At 46.6% G+C, this 22,057-nt stretch overlaps 1 protein-coding gene across 1 annotated transcript; it reads left to right on the forward strand.

The window, feature by feature from the left end:
- The first annotated feature begins 102 nt into the window (after positions 1 to 102).
- On the forward strand, positions 103 to 20,260 carry LOC134790471 (SH2/SH3 adapter protein dreadlocks). The gene is made up of 9 exons (XM_063761279.1): positions 103 to 756; positions 6,009 to 6,202; positions 7,508 to 7,658; positions 8,336 to 8,442; positions 8,877 to 8,964; positions 10,206 to 10,396; positions 13,939 to 14,089; positions 18,384 to 18,539; positions 19,460 to 20,260. Exons 1-9 carry the CDS (start codon positions 652 to 654, stop codon positions 19,514 to 19,516), a joined length of 1,200 nt encoding a protein of 399 aa, XP_063617349.1. The 5' UTR covers positions 103 to 651; the 3' UTR covers positions 19,517 to 20,260.
- The last annotated feature ends 1,797 nt before the right edge of the window (positions 20,261 to 22,057 follow it).

Below are 22,057 nucleotides of genomic sequence, written 5' to 3' on the forward strand. Positions count from 1 at the left end.
TGAAGATTGAGTTAATGACAGCGGACATAAATCGTTCAGGTCTACAACCAAACCGCCTTGTTTTGAAATTCTTGTTCTTCCATAAAAATTAAGATATGCTGAAAGTAAGATAAAGAAAGACAATAAAATAAATAGTACTCACTATCAAACGTTATCATAAAATATTAATAAATTTACACGAGTCAAACAACTTTCTAAAAAAAACAAAAGTGCTGCATTTTGTCAATGGTAGTTGAGAAAATTGCGATAAAAAAACTTTTCTTGTCTATTGATTCATCCATCGTTGCCCCACCGACTGATGTGAAATTTTCTTGATAAATTCTTTAATTTATCGTTTTATAAGAAAATTCTACTTAGAGTTAACGAATAGACTAACGGGGCAATCGTTAAATTCAACCAAAATATAGACTCGTGTCGCAAAACGACTTAAACCCTCTTCCTGTATGTCACCTGTGCGTTCATCGGGCGACAGCTTTCGATCGGTTTCGCACGTCCTACAATAAACAATAGTTTGTTTTTGCGGCGTATTCACGCGGGCGATCGATCGCGTGCGGTGTTGTGCAGTGGTAATGGTCGGTGCAGTGGCAGCGGAGGCGGAGATGCATCAGTGAAGGGAAGGAGCGCTAGCAGCAGGGCTCGCCAGGGACTCAGATGTTGGAGACGCGAACCGCGCGCGCCGCAGACTCGGTGTGGGCGAGCAAGCCGCTGCCGGCGCCGCACGCCATGGCCAACCCGAGACATGGGAAAAACGCTCAGGTAACTACCACTCTTTGCTGAACATCACCCTACATTAGTCACTGACCTCAGTGTATCACTGAACCACATAGATACTTAAAGTATCTTTGTAGCCAGCAACAAGTCTGTACCGGTTCCTTTGACAATCAGGAAGTTGATTGTCATGGAACCAGGCTATCCTAAATATAGTCATTCTGGCTTAGAAAGAATAGATCAATTTGATTATAGACTATAGATTCTTGATTCTGAGTCTAAATCTAGGACAAGGTTGAATCATAAAATCTGAATCTGGGAATCCCTACAGTATTTCTTTGACTCATATAATGTTATTGAAAGTCATAATTATATTGAAGCCATAAGACCTGGTAAAACCCATGATAATATTATACTGAAACATTTTAAAATTCTTATAAGAATTATCTTAACATGTCTTATAATTTAAGATATTTAGTAATTTCATAATTATGATCTGCAGTGGCTAAGGCAATGTTGCTAAGGTCTTTTCCCCTGAGCACAGTCCTCTTTCCATGGATGAATTGAGTTCAGATAGTTCTACATGTGGGACTTTATATACCTCTGAACTTCTTTGCAGATGAATTTATAAATCATGTTTTGAACATACATATATTTAATATTTGTTTACTGATACTTACCAGCTACTTAGCTAAGCAGGTATTATACAAAATTTCCCGAACACTACTTAGTTATGAAGGAAATAAGAAGTAGTTAGTTAGTTTTGCTGGGAATTTTCCGCAAATCGATAACCATTGTGCCCTATTTTGCATGAAAAACGAGGTAGCGCTACTCTAACCACCCCCCCAGCTCATCCATAAAACTTGGCAATGTTTTCAGATTGCTAACTGCCTCCTTTAGAGTCCTTGAATAGGTATTTGTTCCTGTACATACTTCTACCTGTTTACAGTTTAGTTTTGTTGTTTCCTCTTCTTCCATGCACACTGCACATGGGACAGTCTGTTTTACCCATATTATGGGGGTGTTTGTTCAGTGTGTACTGTAATTAATCCTACTATTATAAGGGGAATAAGAGTATTATAGGTGAATCATTTAGATCTACTGGTCTTCTGCTGCTGACTGTATCATATTGCAATTATTGCAAATTTTATATCCGTACACGGCAGGAAGAACTTGATAACTCAAGATATTCTACTGAAGGAATTTGAACTTAAAATCAAATTACATAAGGTTCAAATTTCTTCAATTTTTTCCTGCCAGATATCAACTTCTTCCCGCCGTGTACGGATATTACATAGCCATTTAACACATTTGTTTGTATAAGGATTTGTTTCATGTCTGAAATACGTGATACTGTGTAACCTTGCATGTCATAATTACACATGCAAGTAAACATTCATTAATGCAGTAGTTCTTGCCAATTGTTAGTGTTACTCTTTACTAAATTATTAGGTTAAGTATTTGTTTTGTGAATGTAAGTTTCATGTAGTTAAATTAAAATAAGCTTGTCTTAAGTGGCATATAAAGTAGTATTCAAGAATTGAACTGACGTAAGACTTAAGATTCTCACATTTTCGTAAAAAAAGTTATACTTTATATGTCTTAAAGATTTTTGTTTACGCTGCCTTACCAATCACACTATTCATACTAAAACTGAACATACTACATACTAGAAATAGAACTGTTACTTACCAGAACTGGGAAAATATTTCCTTAAATCTTTTCCTAATTTTGGATATACATATAGTCAAAAATAAAAATAAGTTTTTGGCAAAAATTTAATTTTTGGTACTAGCTTTTATCACTGACTGTACTTTTCTGTCCACAGGCAATTAATACTCATCAAGACAATTCTAAAAACCCCAAACACAATTAGGTTTCGCTGTTTTATCACAGAGTTCCTATGACCACCTCCAGTCTCCATCATCAGATCAGTTCGATGACACCATAATATTGCATTGTCACCCGACTTACGTATGTATGCAAAATTTCAGCTCAATCGGAAGCCGGGAAGTGGATCAAATTTAACTTGCAAGATTTGATTACACACAGACAGACAACGGTCAGGTGAAACTAAATAAAAGCTTGTAAAAATAAACATATGTGTAATATTAATATTCTATTTATTCTTGGAAATTGCCGAAATCAGATCAATGGAGCTTGCCAATGTACTGCTACTAATACTAGGAACATTAAAAAGGTTTTAGTTATGGGAAATTGATATCCATGTTTGAAGATCAATTATTTCTACAATAAAACCAAGTAGGTAAATAATCCTTTCATACTATGTCTGATTGACTAGTTTATTTTTAATTGTAATGGGACCACATTACATTACAAATGTACAGCAGCAAGAATGTAGACATTTTGTAATTATATGAGTCAGTTAATTAAAACAGTAAATTAGAAGGACTAGGTAGTGTTTTATTGCTATTCTAGCTGATAGGTACATTCAAGGACATTAATATGTTCGTAGTCAACCATTTTAATTCTGCACAATTTTGAATCTTGAATAGTCAGAACTTCTATGCTAGCTGATGGTGAGGCCCTAGTCAAATCCCATAGAGCAAAACTAGAAACAGGGGAGACTTATGTTTGCACCATCTATAAAAACCACACAACAACAACATTTGCCAAACCCATTCAACACACTGCTATCAATTGGAAGTATATTGTGTGTGAATAAGATTATGGTAATCTAACCAAGCTTAGTACTAGCTTATAGTTGGTAAGGTTCTATGACATGGTTCTACACATGAATATGAATAAGTTTTATTAAGCAAAACACTGAAATCTGGGTCTTGTGAGTTGTTATAGTTAATTAAATTCGATAAAGCTGCATAACAACTTTTACGTAAATATCAAGTTATACACTTTAGGTACATACGCTCGCGTCTGTTCATCTAAACTAATCTAAACGCGCAATTCACTTCGCTATTTTCTATCGAGTTGCTTTATTTGCTATAGTTAAGAATTAAGTGACGCATTGCAACAATGAACTACGAAATGAGTAGTGAGTTGGAATAAAAGTAAAGTTATAATGTAGTCCACTGGTGTCAAAAATATGATGTACCTAATTAAAAATAAAATTGGTAATCCTTCCATACATATTTCTTTTTTTTTAGTTTGTCGTCATTTTTTAATAGTCCAGCATTTCCCAAACTATGAAGCTATGAGAGAATATTGAGTGGGCCCTGGAACTACTAGGGCATCTGAGCGTTACCAATAATATTTTCTACCCCCTTTTTAAGACGGCCAAGAGGTGTGTCCCGGACTTGGCAGTTTTTGTTAGGTGGGTCGGAGCCCAGTCAACTTTGGGAACCAGTGACATAGTCTGATCAGGCTTGGCATTTATCTCTGGCAAAAGCCAACAACAAAAACCGATTTTATAAAACTATTAAAACCTCACAACGCAATGTTTACAAAGTTGTTTACAAAACCATATTATGTTGTCTTTATAAACATCCCTACATAATTGGTTGAGCACATAGACACCGCACTGGCATGTTAACTAATGTTACTAATTAACAGAGCCAGAGGAAATATGACGCAGTATCTGTCCTGAAGTGTTAAAATATAGTTGATTTGCCGTACGACCTATGGATAATATTAAAAACTATTTTAAAATCTGATTAATTATTAGGTAAAATGGTTTTTCAGTGTTGTTGTTCATGTAATAATCTTGGCAGAGGAAACTGTTTTCTGGTACGTTACGGTTTTGTTAGATCTTAATGTGCTATTTCCTGAAAGCCACATACACGGTTTTATACCACGCCGGTACCACTCGTCTGTCAATTCGTTCACTGCTAAACTGCGCTCGTAGCGCTACTTCGTAAACGGTAGCATTGTTTTCTCGATATGAAGCGAAAATACTTTGTATTTTAACGATGTGTCATGATTAGTGCTGATTGTGTTGATACTTAGGGCCGTGGTTAAAACCTCGTTGTTCTTTATTTTGAATAGTTTTTTTTGGAAAATCTCATTAGATTAGGGTTGCCATACGTCCCGGTACGCCGGGACATGTCCCGGTTTGAATCACGGTGTCCCGGCGTCCCGGCCGATAAGAAAATTGTCCCGGTTTAAAAATCATAGTTATTTAGTAGGGGGCTGGACTTGGTAAATAATAATATACCTACATTTCTACGTTTCATATGGCCAAAATTTAAAAAAAATGTTTTATGGTACCTACTTTTACCTAATGTCCAATATCAGTTTGTCAGACACACAATAATTAGATGATTATGTAAATTATGTTATTTTATAGCTTTTAAAGTGTGTAATGTAGAGCTCGAATTTCAGGCTCCCAAGGGCCTAAAACCTCATCAATGGAACTTCGGCCCTCCGAGTAACTCTTGTACATATGACACATATTATTGTTGAGTAACACTAGCGCTGCTTTCTTACAGCTCGACCTTCAGCGTCGCTTAATTTTTAACAAATATAAAAATTTGATTTGAGAAGCTTGGCCTTTTGCCTCGCATGAAAGCTCACGGCGCTGGTTATAAGTACGCTTCGGGCTTATTAAGTAATGTGGAGATTTCTGAGCTCGACCTTCAGCCTCACATTTTACCTAAATTTTTGGTTTGTCTTCCAAATCTCGTCTTCTTCAGCTTAGCCTTTGACCTCGCTGCGCCAAGCTCGGCCTACGGTTTCGCTTTTTAATACAATGGACATTGGTTGGCGTCTATGCTCTAGCTGAGCTTATCCTGAAGCACGGCTTCGACCTCGCATGAAAGCTAGCCTCACTGGGGAACTTCGGATTTTTAGGCCCGGCCCGGCCTTTTTACACGCTTTCACAATTTTGTCAAAAAAATTTCGCGCTCGCTTCGCTCGCGTTTTTTGCTGGTTGACCCTGAATCCCCTGAATCTACATGGTAGCTTGACTGGTCAATGAATAATCATTTAAACACATGGAAAATTTATCTCCGAAACTACTGTGCTAAAATTTTGAAAAAAAAAAAACAAAATAGTTCTTTACCTATCTATAGGAAAACCTATTAGAAATGTGCAGTCAAGCGTGAGTCGGACTTAATTATAGACATTTCACTCAAGTTTCACATGAAAAAATACATTGTTACAAATTGTGTGACCCTTTAAACGCGACGCGAGTCCGACTCGCACTTGGCCGGTTTTCTTTAAATGTCCCGGTCTGAGTCCCCACACTTATGGCAACCCTACATTAGATCTAAACTGGCAAGAGCAAAATACAGATTGGGAACTTTGTAGATCTAACAGAGGGGAACTTTATTTTATAGACTTACATTTTTATTTATACAAAACTAATAGTGTTATTATTTCAGGAGGACGTGTGCTACGTGGTCGCGAAATACGACTACGCAGCGCAGGGCGCCCAAGAGCTCGATCTCCGCAAGAACGAGCGCTACCTCCTTCTCGACGACTCGAAACATTGGTGGCGTGTACAGAATGCGCGCTCCCAGTCGGGCTACGTACCTAGCAACTATGTCAAGAAGGAAAAGCCTTCGCTCTTTGACAGGTAACACTAGTTCAGCAACCTACACGTGTGCTACGTGGTCGCGAAATACGACTACGCAGCGCAGGGCGCCCAAGAGCTAGATCTCCGCCAGAAGTGGCCAGAACGAGCGCTACCTCCTGCTCGACGACTCGAAACACTGGTAGCGTATCCAGAATGCGCGCTCCCTGTCGGGCTACGTACCTAGCAACTATGTAAAGAAGGAGAAACCTTCGCTCTTTGACAGGTAAGTGACAAATCCTCATGGCATTAAGTCCGCCTTTTGGTTAAATAAATATATAAAGAACTAACATCTTCTTCATCAGGAGTTTCGTTCAGTTGTTGAGACGCGCGTGCCAGAGAGACGTAGAGATTTTAAGTGGCGAGTAAGCATCACCTTAAAAGAACCTGTAGATTTTCTCAGGTTCTGCCCTGAAACAATATTTAAAGAGGCGCATTTTTTCGCAAATCCATGTTCGAGATCGATTCGAAACACTCGTTAGAGTGGTGGCTGTCGAATTCAAACTTTACATTTGATCTCATTCTGGTGTCACACGCGGCGTATACGCGCACCAATATAAGCCTTCTGGGCACCCTACCGAGCGACTACGACTTAGGGCTAATTTTTTATTTATAAGTTTTTAGTGTTTTAATTATGTTTTAAAAATGGAGAGGATCCCCACTCTGAATCGTTTCTGGTGCAGAGGCTGTCCATAGCCATCCAGCGGGGTAATGCCGTGAGTATTATGGGCACTTTTGCACCAGAAGCGATAAAGAACGGGTTTGACTAATAGTTACTTTGTAATTATTTTTTAAGATGTAAAATTCCTATGTATGATTTGTAATAAATGTATGTTTCTTTAAAAATGATATTAAATAAATAACATTAAAGCCGAAAGATTGGTCAATATGAGATTGATGAGATAATATATTTGATGCTATTAGCTCATTATGAACGCTCGCAATTGTGCTTCTGTTTCTCTAAATTGCTCATCTGTCATCTGTTTATGAATGAATCAAATGTGGTACAATTATAAGGAAAAAATATTCAACTTAACGAATAATTTAATTACTAGGAAAACCAACTAACTTATTGTGCATCCCGGTAAGGGGATTTATTAGTATGATGAGCACGGATAACACGATTTATTTCCTGGATTATGGATGTTTAAAAAATCAAGATAAATATCGTATATGCATCAAATTAAGGTATATTATAATAAACTTGTGTATGTCAAAACTACCGGCGCAAGAAACTCGGCGGGCTTGAGACTATGTTGTGTAAGATAGTCCCATAATACGTATTTATTTGTATAATTTTTGTTTCAGTATTAAGAAGAAAGTGAAAAAAGGCTCCGGTTCCAAGACGCTTCCCTCTAACAGCTCTCCAGTCCGCGGCGGCACCGAGTCGCCCGGAGCGAGGCGCGTCGCAGAACCCACGGAGGCATTAGGGACCGCCGTCGTTAAGTACAACTATCAAGTAAGCTCCCATTAAATGTCTTATTACAAAACCTGTCGTGGGAAGTCCCTTAACTCGCCTCAATATGCTGTTATGCTATAACGTTACCTTTCCTCTGCCGAACTTCAAACTTTTAGGTATAACCCTGAAACTTGCTAAGTGCCCCCGCAATCCTGACATGTCAACGAAAATGCTGACTTGTGGCCCTATGCGCGTTGGAGGGTCTGCCATCTTTTAACCTACATCTGAAAATCTATGCTTAAACGCGCATAGGGCCACAAGTCAGCATTTTCGTTGACATGTCAGGATTGCGGGGGCACTGAACTGTAGAAGCCATGGGGCTTAAGTGCTGTCTTCTACAGTTCACGCTGGCTCCACATGGTTTTATAGTTTTTGATTATCCCTACTGCCCCATATGGATTAAATTAACGACGATAGACATATCGTCGTTAATTCAACTGACTAGTACTACTCCTACTTAATGGCCCAGCGACCCAAAATGAGTCTTGGCCTCCGACACGAGTACCCGACAGTTGTCTCGATCCTGTGCCATCCCCCGCCAACTCAACTGACGCGCGCGGAATTTTGACATTCCTACAAGGTTCACGATGACGCTATCCTCACACCATAATCGACATGATCGTGTTTTTACTCTACATAACCAATAAATAACTGAGCAAAACTATTTGTTTTTTCAGGCGCAACAACCCGACGAGCTGTCGCTCACCAAAGGGACCAGGATCCTGATCCTGGAGAAGAGCAACGATGGCTGGTGGCGGGGGCAGTACCAGGGGCACACTGGATGGTGAGTCATCACCTCCTGGCCTTAGTACTTTCAGGGTTTAATCTGTCGCTAAGAAAGCACTTACATTTACGAAAGCGACTCCCACCTGACCTTCCAACCAAGAGGGGTAACTAGACGTACTAATGAATGGAATTAGTTCGGTTTCCTTACGATGTTTTCCTTTGCCGACAATTCAATATGATTGCCGCAAAGCAATATAAAAAGGCAGTTAAAAAAAGGAGGCAGATGAGGCTATTCTATGTGAAAAATTTCGAAGTACTTGTTTATTTAACACATTCACTTCTGTGCTACGGTCGTAGCCGATAACATGGCTTTCTCGGTATGTAGCAAAAATGCTTTGGCAAAACGACAACGTGTCGCGATTAGCGCTAAATGGGTTAACTAATAAATTATCTTAATAATTGCCTAATAAATCGGATGATCTGTTTGTCAAGGTTTCCGTCGAACTACACGAGCGAAGAGGGCGACGCCGAGGACCCGGTCCACACTTACGCTATGGCGGAGAACGTTCTAGATATTGTTGTAAGTGCACACTTTTTGAACATTATTTTCATGTATAATTTATTTAAACTTTTTAATACATCTGGATAGAAGTGCCATATAAATATATTGTTTTGTTTTATTGCTGTATGTACTTTCGGAGGGTACGGAAGTGCGATTTTATTTATTTAAATCATTTTTTAGATTTTTTCCAGTCTTTACATAAATGTGTCTGAAATAACAAATGCTTGGTTTCTGAAGGGTTAAATATTAAATGAAAATACTGTACTAAAGTATTTCGTAAGGTCAGGAAATTTCAAGAACTTCTGGCACTGGTCTCGAACTTCTGATTCTGGTAATATGCACCACGACTCGTCCGTTTTATCTTCTCAATTTTTTTTAGGTAAATTACCTAAGGTGGTGTTCGGTGGTATACCACCTGTCCAATTTGTTTGTCCAATGTCATCGCCTCTGACTCTCTTATTAAAGCAAAATGTGAGACGCAATACACATCGGACAAATAAATTGGATAGGTGGAATACCACCCTAAAATATAATGTTTTTCACGCTACTGTTCGGAAATGTGGCAATAGATGGTCTAAAACCAAGCTGGAGAGTAGGCAATAGCTGTAGCACCTGAACCACCACTACTACAATGTTTCATTGTTATCATCATCTGTCATTGGTGACGGTTCGCTACAGCAATGAGTATCATTAAAAACAAAAATCAATAAAAGGTCTTTTTTGGCGCAACTTTTTCCTTCAAAAATATAATTAGGTTATTCATAGGACTAATTTCTTGTTTAAAAAAAAAGAAATGTCAATACCATTCATTCATTCAGGCAGTTCATTCGATTCACGCTTAAGGCGTTTTTTACTTTTGTTGCTGTTTGTGGTTTTTTTAGCAAAGACGCTTCTAAGTTTAGAGTCGGTTTAAAGCAAACAACAGAAAAACGCCTCTTAAAAGTGATAAAAAAAGTAAAAAAGGCGGGATCGGAAAATACTCACTGAATTGGATAGTGTAAATTGTGTTTGACTAAAAAATACAAGTAACACGTATCTACGCTCGCTATAAAAATGAGTTCTTGTAGTGAAGTTGAAGTTATGCAAATGTTTTCTTATTTCCTCGCAGTAGTCGTGAAAAGCACTATGCCTCGGCCGGAAACGCTAAATATGGACTCGTATTATTTGAAGGCCTCCACTAACCTGTCGGCCCTCAAACTCACTCGTCCATCTTTTAGCGGTTTTCCGTCCTCTCCTACAATGTACTATTGATTCTTCAGGTGGCATTATACTCGTTCACATCGAACAACGAGCAAGAGCTGTCGTTCGAGAAGGGCGACCGGCTGGAGATCGTGGAGAGACCGCCCTCCGACCCCGAGTGGTACCGCGCGCGGGACTCGCGCGGCCGCCAGGGGCTCGTGCCGCGCAACTACCTGCAGGAGCTCGCCGACTACCTCGCCATGCCCTACAGGTAGCCTATCCTACCTCCGACCCCGAGTGGTACCGCGCGCGGGACTCGCGCGGCCGCCAGGGGCTCGTGCCGCGCAACTACCTGCAGGAGCTCGCCGACTACCTCGCCATGCCCTACAGGTAGCCTATCCTACCTCCGACCCCGAGTGGTACCGCGCGCGGGACTCGCGCGGCCGCCAGGGGCTCGTGCCGCGCAACTACCTGCAGGAGCTCGCCGACTACCTCGCCATGCCCTACAGGTAGCCTATCCTACCTCCGACCCCGAGTGGTACCGCGCGCGGGACTCGCGCGGCCGCCAGGGGCTCGTGCCGCGCAACTACCTGCAGGAGCTCGCCGACTACCTCGCCATGCCCTACAGGTAGCCTATCCTACCTCCGACCCCGAGTGGTACCGCGCGCGGGACTCGCGCGGCCGCCAGGGGCTCGTGCCGCGCAACTACCTGCAGGAGCTCGCCGACTACCTCGCCATGCCCTACAGGTAGCCTATCCTACCTCCGACCCCGAGTGGTACCGCGCGCGGGACTCGCGCGGCCGCCAGGGGCTCGTGCCGCGCAACTACCTGCAGGAGCTCGCCGACTACCTCGCCATGCCCTACAGGTAGCCTATCCTACCTCCGACCCCGAGTGGTACCGCGCGCGGGACTCGCGCGGCCGCCAGGGGCTCGTGCCGCGCAACTACCTGCAGGAGCTCGCCGACTACCTCGCCATGCCCTACAGGTAGCCTATCCTACCTCCGACCCCGAGTGGTACCGCGCGCGGGACTCGCGCGGCCGCCAGGGGCTCGTGCCGCGCAACTACCTGCAGGAGCTCGCCGACTACCTCGCCATGCCCTACAGGTAGCCTATCCTACCTCCGACCCCGAGTGGTACCGCGCGCGGGACTCGCGCGGCCGCCAGGGGCTCGTGCCGCGCAACTACCTGCAGGAGCTCGCCGACTACCTCGCCATGCCCTACAGGTAGCCTATCCTACCTCCGACCCCGAGTGGTACCGCGCGCGGGACTCGCGCGGCCGCCAGGGGCTCGTGCCGCGCAACTACCTGCAGGAGCTCGCCGACTACCTCGCCATGCCCTACAGGTAGCCTATCCTACCTCCGACCCCGAGTGGTACCGCGCGCGGGACTCGCGCGGCCGCCAGGGGCTCGTGCCGCGCAACTACCTGCAGGAGCTCGCCGACTACCTCGCCATGCCCTACAGGTAGCCTATCCTACCTCCGACCCCGAGTGGTACCGCGCGCGGGACTCGCGCGGCCGCCAGGGGCTCGTGCCGCGCAACTACCTGCAGGAGCTCGCCGACTACCTCGCCATGCCCTACAGGTAGCCTATCCTACCTCCGACCCCGAGTGGTACCGCGCGCGGGACTCGCGCGGCCGCCAGGGGCTCGTGCCGCGCAACTACCTGCAGGAGCTCGCCGACTACCTCGCCATGCCCTACAGGTAGCCTATCCTACCTCCGACCCCGAGTGGTACCGCGCGCGGGACTCGCGCGGCCGCCAGGGGCTCGTGCCGCGCAACTACCTGCAGGAGCTCGCCGACTACCTCGCCATGCCCTACAGGTAGCCTATCCTACCTCCGACCCCGAGTGGTACCGCGCGCGGGACTCGCGCGGCCGCCAGGGGCTCGTGCCGCGCAACTACCTGCAGGAGCTCGCCGACTACCTCGCCATGCCCTACAGGTAGCCTATCCTACCTCCGACCCCGAGTGGTACCGCGCGCGGGACTCGCGCGGCCGCCAGGGGCTCGTGCCGCGCAACTACCTGCAGGAGCTCGCCGACTACCTCGCCATGCCCTACAGGTAGCCTATCCTACCTCCGACCCCGAGTGGTACCGCGCGCGGGACTCGCGCGGCCGCCAGGGGCTCGTGCCGCGCAACTACCTGCAGGAGCTCGCCGACTACCTCGCCATGCCCTACAGGTAGCCTATCCTACCTCCGACCCCGAGTGGTACCGCGCGCGGGACTCGCGCGGCCGCCAGGGGCTCGTGCCGCGCAACTACCTGCAGGAGCTCGCCGACTACCTCGCCATGCCCTACAGGTAGCCTATCCTACCTCCGACCCCGAGTGGTACCGCGCGCGGGACTCGCGCGGCCGCCAGGGGCTCGTGCCGCGCAACTACCTGCAGGAGCTCGCCGACTACCTCGCCATGCCCTACAGGTAGCCTATCCTACCTCCGACCCCGAGTGGTACCGCGCGCGGGACTCGCGCGGCCGCCAGGGGCTCGTGCCGCGCAACTACCTGCAGGAGCTCGCCGACTACCTCGCCATGCCCTACAGGTAGCCTATCCTACCTCCGACCCCGAGTGGTACCGCGCGCGGGACTCGCGCGGCCGCCAGGGGCTCGTGCCGCGCAACTACCTGCAGGAGCTCGCCGACTACCTCGCCATGCCCTACAGGTAGCCTATCCTACCTCCGACCCCGAGTGGTACCGCGCGCGGGACTCGCGCGGCCGCCAGGGGCTCGTGCCGCGCAACTACCTGCAGGAGCTCGCCGACTACCTCGCCATGCCCTACAGGTAGCCTATCCTACCTCCGACCCCGAGTGGTACCGCGCGCGGGACTCGCGCGGCCGCCAGGGGCTCGTGCCGCGCAACTACCTGCAGGAGCTCGCCGACTACCTCGCCATGCCCTACAGGTAGCCTATCCTACCTCCGACCCCGAGTGGTACCGCGCGCGGGACTCGCGCGGCCGCCAGGGGCTCGTGCCGCGCAACTACCTGCAGGAGCTCGCCGACTACCTCGCCATGCCCTACAGGTAGCCTATCCTACCTCCGACCCCGAGTGGTACCGCGCGCGGGACTCGCGCGGCCGCCAGGGGCTCGTGCCGCGCAACTACCTCCAGGAGCTCGCCGACTACCTCGCCATGCCCTACAGGTAGCCTATCCTACCTCGATTATACCGTGCTGGTTGTTTTTCAACCGTTTCTAGAGTCTGTCCAAGGTATCTCTGTACATATTGACTTGGCAAGCGACAGCGTCTAGTTCCTATGTAAATATGACGTTTATAGTTGCACTTTTTACATTTAGGCCCACTTGCACCATTCCACTAACCCGGGGTTAACCGGTTAAACCAGGAGTTGCCATGGTTAGCCATACAATTTGACACTAGGTTAATAGTTTAATCGCTTAACCCCGGGTTAGTGGAATGGTGCAAGTGGGCCTTAGTCGCTGAAAATTTGGCGAAGGGTTACCTAAGGCATGCGGAGTCTAGGTAGCGATAAAAGTGGCTTGATTTTGATGCCATGCGATCCATCTTCGATACATCGATAACGGCGCTGAAGAACTTGGATGTGATATATGACTAATTGGAAATGCCGTGAAAACACGAAATGTTACATGTAATTGTAATTGTTATTGCTATTGCACGAATAATAGGATTTTTAAATATCGTGTTGTATTTAATTAAGATTTATAAAGATTCTCAAAAATTTCGTTTTCTTCCTCGATTCTTCATGACTGAAGGTCGCGATCACATGAGGTCGTTATTTTGTGCACCAAGGCTCTCCATTCTCCATTCTCTAAACTTTCAGTTTAATTTAATCAACCTTTTTAACATTGTAGCGAAGCGACGGAAGGCGGTCGAGCCGTGGCCGGCACGGGCGCTGCAGGCCGAGCCTGGTACTACGGCGCCATCACGCGCACGCAGTGCGACACGCTGCTCAACCAGCACGGACACGACGGCGACTTCCTCATCAGAGACTCCGAGACTAATGTTAGTATAACGTGTTAGTATAACGTGGCCGGCACGGGCGCTGCAGGCCGAGCCTGGTACTACGGCGCCATCACGCGCACGCAGTGCGACACGCTGCTCAACCAGCACGGACACGACGGCGACTTCCTCATCAGAGACTCCGAGACTAATGTTAGTATAACGTGTTAGTATAACGTGGCCGGCACGGGCGCTGCAGGCCGAGCCTGGTACTACGGCGCCATCACGCGCACGCAGTGCGACACGCTGCTCAACCAGCACGGACACGACGGCGACTTCCTCATCAGAGACTCCGAGACTAATGTTAGTATAACGTGTTAGTATAACGTGGCCGGCACGGGCGCTGCAGGCCGAGCCTGGTACTACGGCGCCATCACGCGCACGCAGTGCGACACGCTGCTCAACCAGCACGGACACGACGGCGACTTCCTCATCAGAGACTCCGAGACTAATGTTAGTATAACGTGTTAGTATAACGTGGCCGGCACGGGCGCTGCAGGCCGAGCCTGGTACTACGGCGCCATCACGCGCACGCAGTGCGACACGCTGCTCAACCAGCACGGACACGACGGCGACTTCCTCATCAGAGACTCCGAGACTAATGTTAGTATAACGTGTTAGTATAACGTGGCCGGCACGGGCGCTGCAGGCCGAGCCTGGTACTACGGCGCCATCACGCGCACGCAGTGCGACACGCTGCTCAACCAGCACGGACACGACGGCGACTTCCTCATCAGAGACTCCGAGACTAATGTTAGTATAACGTGTTAGTATAACGTGGCCGGCACGGGCGCTGCAGGCCGAGCCTGGTACTACGGCGCCATCACGCGCACGCAGTGCGACACGCTGCTCAACCAGCACGGACACGACGGCGACTTCCTCATCAGAGACTCCGAGACTAATGTTAGTATAACGTGTTAGTATAACGTGGCCGGCACGGGCGCTGCAGGCCGAGCCTGGTACTACGGCGCCATCACGCGCACGCAGTGCGACACGCTGCTCAACCAGCACGGACACGACGGCGACTTCCTCATCAGAGACTCCGAGACTAATGTTAGTATAACGTGTTAGTATAACGTGGCCGGCACGGGCGCTGCAGGCCGAGCCTGGTACTACGGCGCCATCACGCGCACGCAGTGCGACACGCTGCTCAACCAGCACGGACACGACGGCGACTTCCTCATCAGAGACTCCGAGACTAATGTTAGTATAACGTGTTAGTATAACGTGGCCGGCACGGGCGCTGCAGGCCGAGCCTGGTACTACGGCGCCATCACGCGCACGCAGTGCGACACGCTGCTCAACCAGCACGGACACGACGGCGACTTCCTCATCAGAGACTCCGAGACTAATGTTAGTATAACGTGTTAGTATAACGTGGCCGGCACGGGCGCTGCAGGCCGAGCCTGGTACTACGGCGCCATCACGCGCACGCAGTGCGACACGCTGCTCAACCAGCACGGACACGACGGCGACTTCCTCATCAGAGACTCCGAGACTAATGTTAGTATAACGTGTTAGTATAACGTGGCCGGCACGGGCGCTGCAGGCCGAGCCTGGTACTACGGCGCCATCACGCGCACGCAGTGCGACACGCTGCTCAACCAGCACGGACACGACGGCGACTTCCTCATCAGAGACTCCGAGACTAATGTTAGTATAACGTGTTAGTATAACGTGGCCGGCACGGGCGCTGCAGGCCGAGCCTGGTACTACGGCGCCATCACGCGCACGCAGTGCGACACGCTGCTCAACCAGCACGGACACGACGGCGACTTCCTCATCAGAGACTCCGAGACTAATGTTAGTATAACGTGTTAGTATAACGTGGCCGGCACGGGCGCTGCAGGCCGAGCCTGGTACTACGGCGCCATCACGCGCACGCAGTGCGACACGCTGCTCAACCAGCACGGACACGACGGCGACTTCCTCATCAGAGACTCCGAGACTAATGTTAGTATAACGTGTTAGTATAACGTGGCCGGCACGGGCGCTGCAGGCCGAGCCTGGTACTACGGCGCCATCACGCGCACGCAGTGCGACACGCTGCTCAACCAGCACGGACACGACGGCGACTTCCTCATCAGAGACTCCGAGACTAATGTTAGTATAACGTGGCCGGCACGGGCGCTGCAGGCCGAGCCTGGTACTACGGCGCCATCACGCGCACGCAGTGCGACACGCTGCTCAACCAGCACGGACACGACGGCGACTTCCTCATCAGAGACTCCGAGACTAATGTTAGTATAACGTGTTAGTATAACGTGGCCGGCACGGGCGCTGCAGGCCGAGCCTGGTACTACGGCGCCATCACGCGCACGCAGTGCGACACGCTGCTCAACCAGCACGGACACGACGGCGACTTCCTCATCAGAGACTCCGAGACTAATGTTAGTATAACGTGTTAGTATAACGTGGCCGGCACGGGCGCTGCAGGCCGAGCCTGGTACTACGGCGCCATCACGCGCACGCAGTGCGACACGCTGCTCAACCAGCACGGACACGACGGCGACTTCCTCATCAGAGACTCCGAGACTAATGTTAGTATAACGTGGCCGGCACGGGCGCTGCAGGCCGAGCCTGGTACTACGGCGCCATCACGCGCACGCAGTGCGACACGCTGCTCAACCAGCACGGACACGACGGCGACTTCCTCATCAGAGACTCCGAGACTAATGTTAGTATAACGTGTTAGTATAACGTGGCCGGCACGGGCGCTGCAGGCCGAGCCTGGTACTACGGCGCCATCACGCGCACGCAGTGCGACACGCTGCTCAACCAGCACGGACACGACGGCGACTTCCTCATCAGAGACTCCGAGACTAATGTTAGTATAACGTGTTAGTATAACGTGGCCGGCACGGGCGCTGCAGGCCGAGCCTGGTACTACGGCGCCATCACGCGCACGCAGTGCGACACGCTGCTCAACCAGCACGGACACGACGGCGACTTCCTCATCAGAGACTCCGAGACTAATGTTAGTATAACGTGTTAGTATAACGTGGCCGGCACGGGCGCTGCAGGCCGAGCCTGGTACTACGGCGCCATCACGCGCACGCAGTGCGACACGCTGCTCAACCAGCACGGACACGACGGCGACTTCCTCATCAGAGACTCCGAGACTAATGTTAGTATAACGTGTTAGTATAACGTGGCCGGCACGGGCGCTGCAGGCCGAGCCTGGTACTACGGCGCCATCACGCGCACGCAGTGCGACACGCTGCTCAACCAGCACGGACACGACGGCGACTTCCTCATCAGAGACTCCGAGACTAATGTTAGTATAACGTGTTAGTATAACGTGGCCGGCACGGGCGCTGCAGGCCGAGCCTGGTACTACGGCGCCATCACGCGCACGCAGTGCGACACGCTGCTCAACCAGCACGGACACGACGGCGACTTCCTCATCAGAGACTCCGAGACTAATGTTAGTATAACGTGTTAGTATAACGTGGCCGGCACGGGCGCTGCAGGCCGAGCCTGGTACTACGGCGCCATCACGCGCACGCAGTGCGACACGCTGCTCAACCAGCACGGACACGACGGCGACTTCCTCATCAGAGACTCCGAGACTAATGTTAGTATAACGTGTTAGTATAACGTGGCCGGCACGGGCGCTGCAGGCCGAGCCTGGTACTACGGCGCCATCACGCGCACGCAGTGCGACACGCTGCTCAACCAGCACGGACACGACGGCGACTTCCTCATCAGAGACTCCGAGACTAATGTTAGTATAACGTGTTAGTATAACGTGGCCGGCACGGGCGCTGCAGGCCGAGCCTGGTACTACGGCGCCATCACGCGCACGCAGTGCGACACGCTGCTCAACCAGCACGGACACGACGGCGACTTCCTCATCAGAGACCCCGAGACTAATGTTAGTATAACAACGCACACGCGCGTATGCGACTGTTCGTGCACACACATACGCTCGCGCACGTATACAGAATTACAGACACGTGCACTCACGCGCACATACGGGCAATACACGCACGCTAGTACGCAAACGCATGCACGCACGCTTGCACACATACACGCACGCGCGCACCCATACACACACACACACACACACACACACACACACACACACACACACACACGCTAGCACGCACGTATACACACACATACACACGCACGCACGTACATTTAAGTCGTTTAAAATTTTAATGCGTTAGATAGAACTGCAATTTTTTTTTAATATTATAGCTAAATAATCAAACTATTCGTTAAGCCATAAAAGTTTAATTATTATAGTATGCAAAACTACGTATTTTTTAACAAAACATTTCGTTTTCAGGTCGGTGATTTCTCAGTATCCCTAAAAGCTCCGGGTCGTAACAAGCACTTCCGCGTCCACGTCTCCGGTTCCCTGTACTGCATCGGACAGCGCAAGTTCCCCACGCTCGACCAGCTGGTCGCACATTATCAACGGGCACCCATCTACACCAACAAGGTATTGAATTTATTGTTATTCAAACGTACATCATTAAGTATACATGTAGGGAATAATCCTTTGCCATCGTATATATTTCACGGAAACGCACGAACGTGCTATGTTATTTCAGTCAGTTTCAGTACAAAAAGTACTGAGGTCGATTAAAGTAGGATGAGAAATACGAACGTTTCCGAGAAAATACGGTGGCAAAGGATCGTTCACTATATCTGTATAGGTACATAAAGGACATTTTCTCAAAAATGGACGGCAAAGTCGACTTTGCCCTTTAAAAAATAGGTCGCGAAGTGCGGAGTTTATGGTCAGTCAAAAATTAAAAAGTTAAAAACATTGCAGTCTCGATTTTGGGACTGCAATGTTGCATATAAATTACATTATTTGTCGAGTTCCAAACTTTTTAAAAGTTTAAATGGCCATATCAAATGAAGGCACAGGCCCATTAAACAGCCAAACAGATGATAAGTACTTATTATTATAATGTTGGTATCGCGACTATTTAGCTGTCTCAAATAGGTTGGCGTATTTTCGGCAGAAAAATACACTTCTATTTTAAAATTTAAAAAATAAAAGGGCGACAAAGCAAACTTTTTCAATTGTTCCTATTATTTTCTGTGAAAATATATACGTAAGAACGTTGCTTCTGTAAAATATTTCTATGATATTTATATTTCTTGCACCATTTTTGAGAAAAGCACTATATATGACTCGGCTGGAAGGCTACTTGCTGGCTTCGGATTCAATTAAACGGACTCCCAAGGTCGTCCGTTTAATACGAATCCTCAGCCTGCAAGTAGCTACTTCCGAGCCTCGACAATAATGTACTATTGGAACTGGGGGGCGCAGCAATGAATGCAATACCAGGCCAATATCGGGTCAGTTGTAGTTCCGTACGAGCTTGTCACATGCCGGGGTCGTTGCAGGCGGGCGAGAAGCTGTACCTCGTGCGGCCGCTGCCGCGCGCCGACCCGCCCTGCTGAGCCGCCACCGCCACCGCCACCGCCACCGCCACCGCCACCGCCACCACCACCAACACCACCACCAACACCGCCACTCTACACTGGTAGCCGCCATGCCATTATACAGGCTTTACTTTAAACTATTTACTTACACTCCTAAACACCCAACTTTACTGTTTCGCGAACTGTTTGCATTGATCCGAAGTTAACTGTTTTCATATCTGATTATATTAGTAAATCTAAATAAAACGACGCTTTTAAAACATCCCTAAACAGAATGCGAAAAAAAATTACAATGGCGGTACCGAGCGAGGCGAATACTATAATTAACTTTAGATACCGTAATGAAATTACTGACATTCGACGCTTCCTTTACTAATATTCCTCATTTCATTCAAAGTCAATTTGTAAACAATATTCATTCCAGTAAACTGTAAAATTAAGCTTAACAGGGCCTTATGTAAAAAAATATTAATCGCTCTGGCTTGGTTTTAAAAATATGATTGTTTTAAAAGTATTTATACTTGCTACAAAAGTTGTATCAATCAAAAACAATTCAGTTTGATAGTCAAGTCATGACATATATAATATTATTATTTGTGCCATTAGAAAGGCTCCTTATTCCATAAAAATAAAATCTGACCTAGTAACAGACATAAATTTTGAATAACAAGGCCCTGTTAAATTTAACTATAGCTACCTTGAACGATTAACATAACGTCAAATTGCGAATTTTCCCAGTATTTCATTGTTTTCAATGAAACATTCAGGACAAAAACAAATCGCACTAAAAGTGATCGTCATGTTTCCCACGCCAAGCTTTAAAACGCATTTCATTTTTGCCAACCACAACATTGCATCTCTTTTCTTTGGCATACGAAAACAAGAGATGCAATTATTCGGCCTTTGGCCTTATAAAGTTAGTCGAAACAGGGCCAATGTTTCATTAGTAACTTATCTTTGTTTCATATAGTACAAGTTTATAGGGTTTTTATACTAATGAAATATTAAACCCCGTAAGTAAATATACTCGAAGTGCCGATTTCGAATCCTACAAGAAATTTTAACATATGCATTACTGCATACGGTTCGTGTCTGTACCTTTTAAGGCCTAATTGCATAGTGTTCTCTAAAAACCTAGCTGATCGATAAATCTCAAAACAACTTGAGTCCGTCTGAACACCCAGACTGTCAGTCACAAAGTGTGGTATAGGTAGAAGAGCATCCCTAGGCTCGGAATTTAGGTGAAAAAAAAAACTTAAATGAGTTCAGTAAATCAAATTCTTTGTAGGAGAACGAAACCGGCCACTTGCCTAGTTTAATACGGCGTTGATGCAACGCCAAAATATTAATAATTACAATAATAAACCAAAAATTGGCTTCTTTATTGCATCTCTACTAGCATAAGAGCATTTTCTATATCATATTATTTAGGTAAGTTACGAGTAGAGTACCTAATGTAAAATGTTTTTATAGTTCATGTGTTACGTGAGACGTGTGTGCGTCATAGTTTAAATGCTTCATACAAATTAATATATGAGTGATTGCAAAAAGGGCGGTTTGGTCAAGTTTTGATGTGTAAATAGTTTAATTATATTTTGTCTACCAATATCTTAAAAGCATGTAAATGAAAAATCACGTGATTTACTCCCTTATTCATAAAACTTTACGGGCCTGATTTAGTTAAATTATGTTTCATCCATTTCTTACAAATACTTAAGTCAAAATGACAGATATAGACAAACGATTATTAGCTAATTTAGGCTTGGAGCGTGTTTATGAAAAAGGGGGTTAGTCATTAAGCAAATGATGTCATAGATAAAATGGTGCCTCATTGGCTGAATGACCTAGTCATGTGGTTTTTTAGATTACAAGTTTTTAAGATCTATATTAAATAGATTATAGATTCCTAAATAATATAGGTAGGATCTGCCAAAACGCCATAGATTCTTTTTTTATATAATGACTGTGGATTCTGAGTGTGTATAATTATTATCTAGATTTATTATACAGTAGTCGAATAATAATTTGCACTTGAATAAGGAAGATGATTTTAAGTAGGTACTTTATTATAATTTATGACCATTTGTAAACTTTTTGGTCTATAAATGGTTAATAAAAACTTCCCTTTTTGCAATTGTCAATCTTAACACATTTTATACATACCAGTACGCATATACGTTGTGATGTTTGGCCACGTAAGTTATATGTAAGTCATTCAGGGAAGTCGCGGGTCGGGGGATTTTGTACTTTTTTATAAAAGGGCATAGTGCCCGAGTAATACCTATATAATACCAGAGACTAGATAGTTGCAAAGTTAAACAAAAACATGACGTGAATAATTTTGCTATGAATTTCTTAGTCCTCCTTTTGAAATCTAAACGCATATTGATGGGCTGGGCGTTTTCAGGAGGGTTCCTACATTTGTAGTGTGGCTGATAGTATATGGTTTTGTGTAGTAAAACAAATAAATATCTACGCATTGATGGTAAGATAAACCTGAGAATGACATGTGAATGGCTAATTTGCAATGGAACGATGGAGGTAGCCTGTCACGGTCGC

Source organism: Cydia splendana, chromosome 5, assembly GCF_910591565.1.
Source record: "Cydia splendana chromosome 5, ilCydSple1.2, whole genome shotgun sequence".
In the NCBI taxonomy this organism is placed as follows: domain Eukaryota; kingdom Metazoa; phylum Arthropoda; class Insecta; order Lepidoptera; family Tortricidae; genus Cydia; species Cydia splendana.

Bases quoted from the DNA above. Each gene is read 5' to 3' on its own strand.
- LOC134790471 (XM_063761279.1), top strand. From the start codon at position 652: ATGTTGGAGACGCGAACCGCGCGCGCCGCAGACTCGGTGTGGGCGAGC. The intron at 8,965-10,205 runs GTAAGTGCACAC...TTGATTCTTCAG, and splicing joins AGAACGTTCTAGATATTGTT to GTGGCATTATACTCGTTCAC. The intron at 18,540-19,459 runs GTATTGAATTTA...GGGTCGTTGCAG, and splicing joins CACCCATCTACACCAACAAG to GCGGGCGAGAAGCTGTACCT.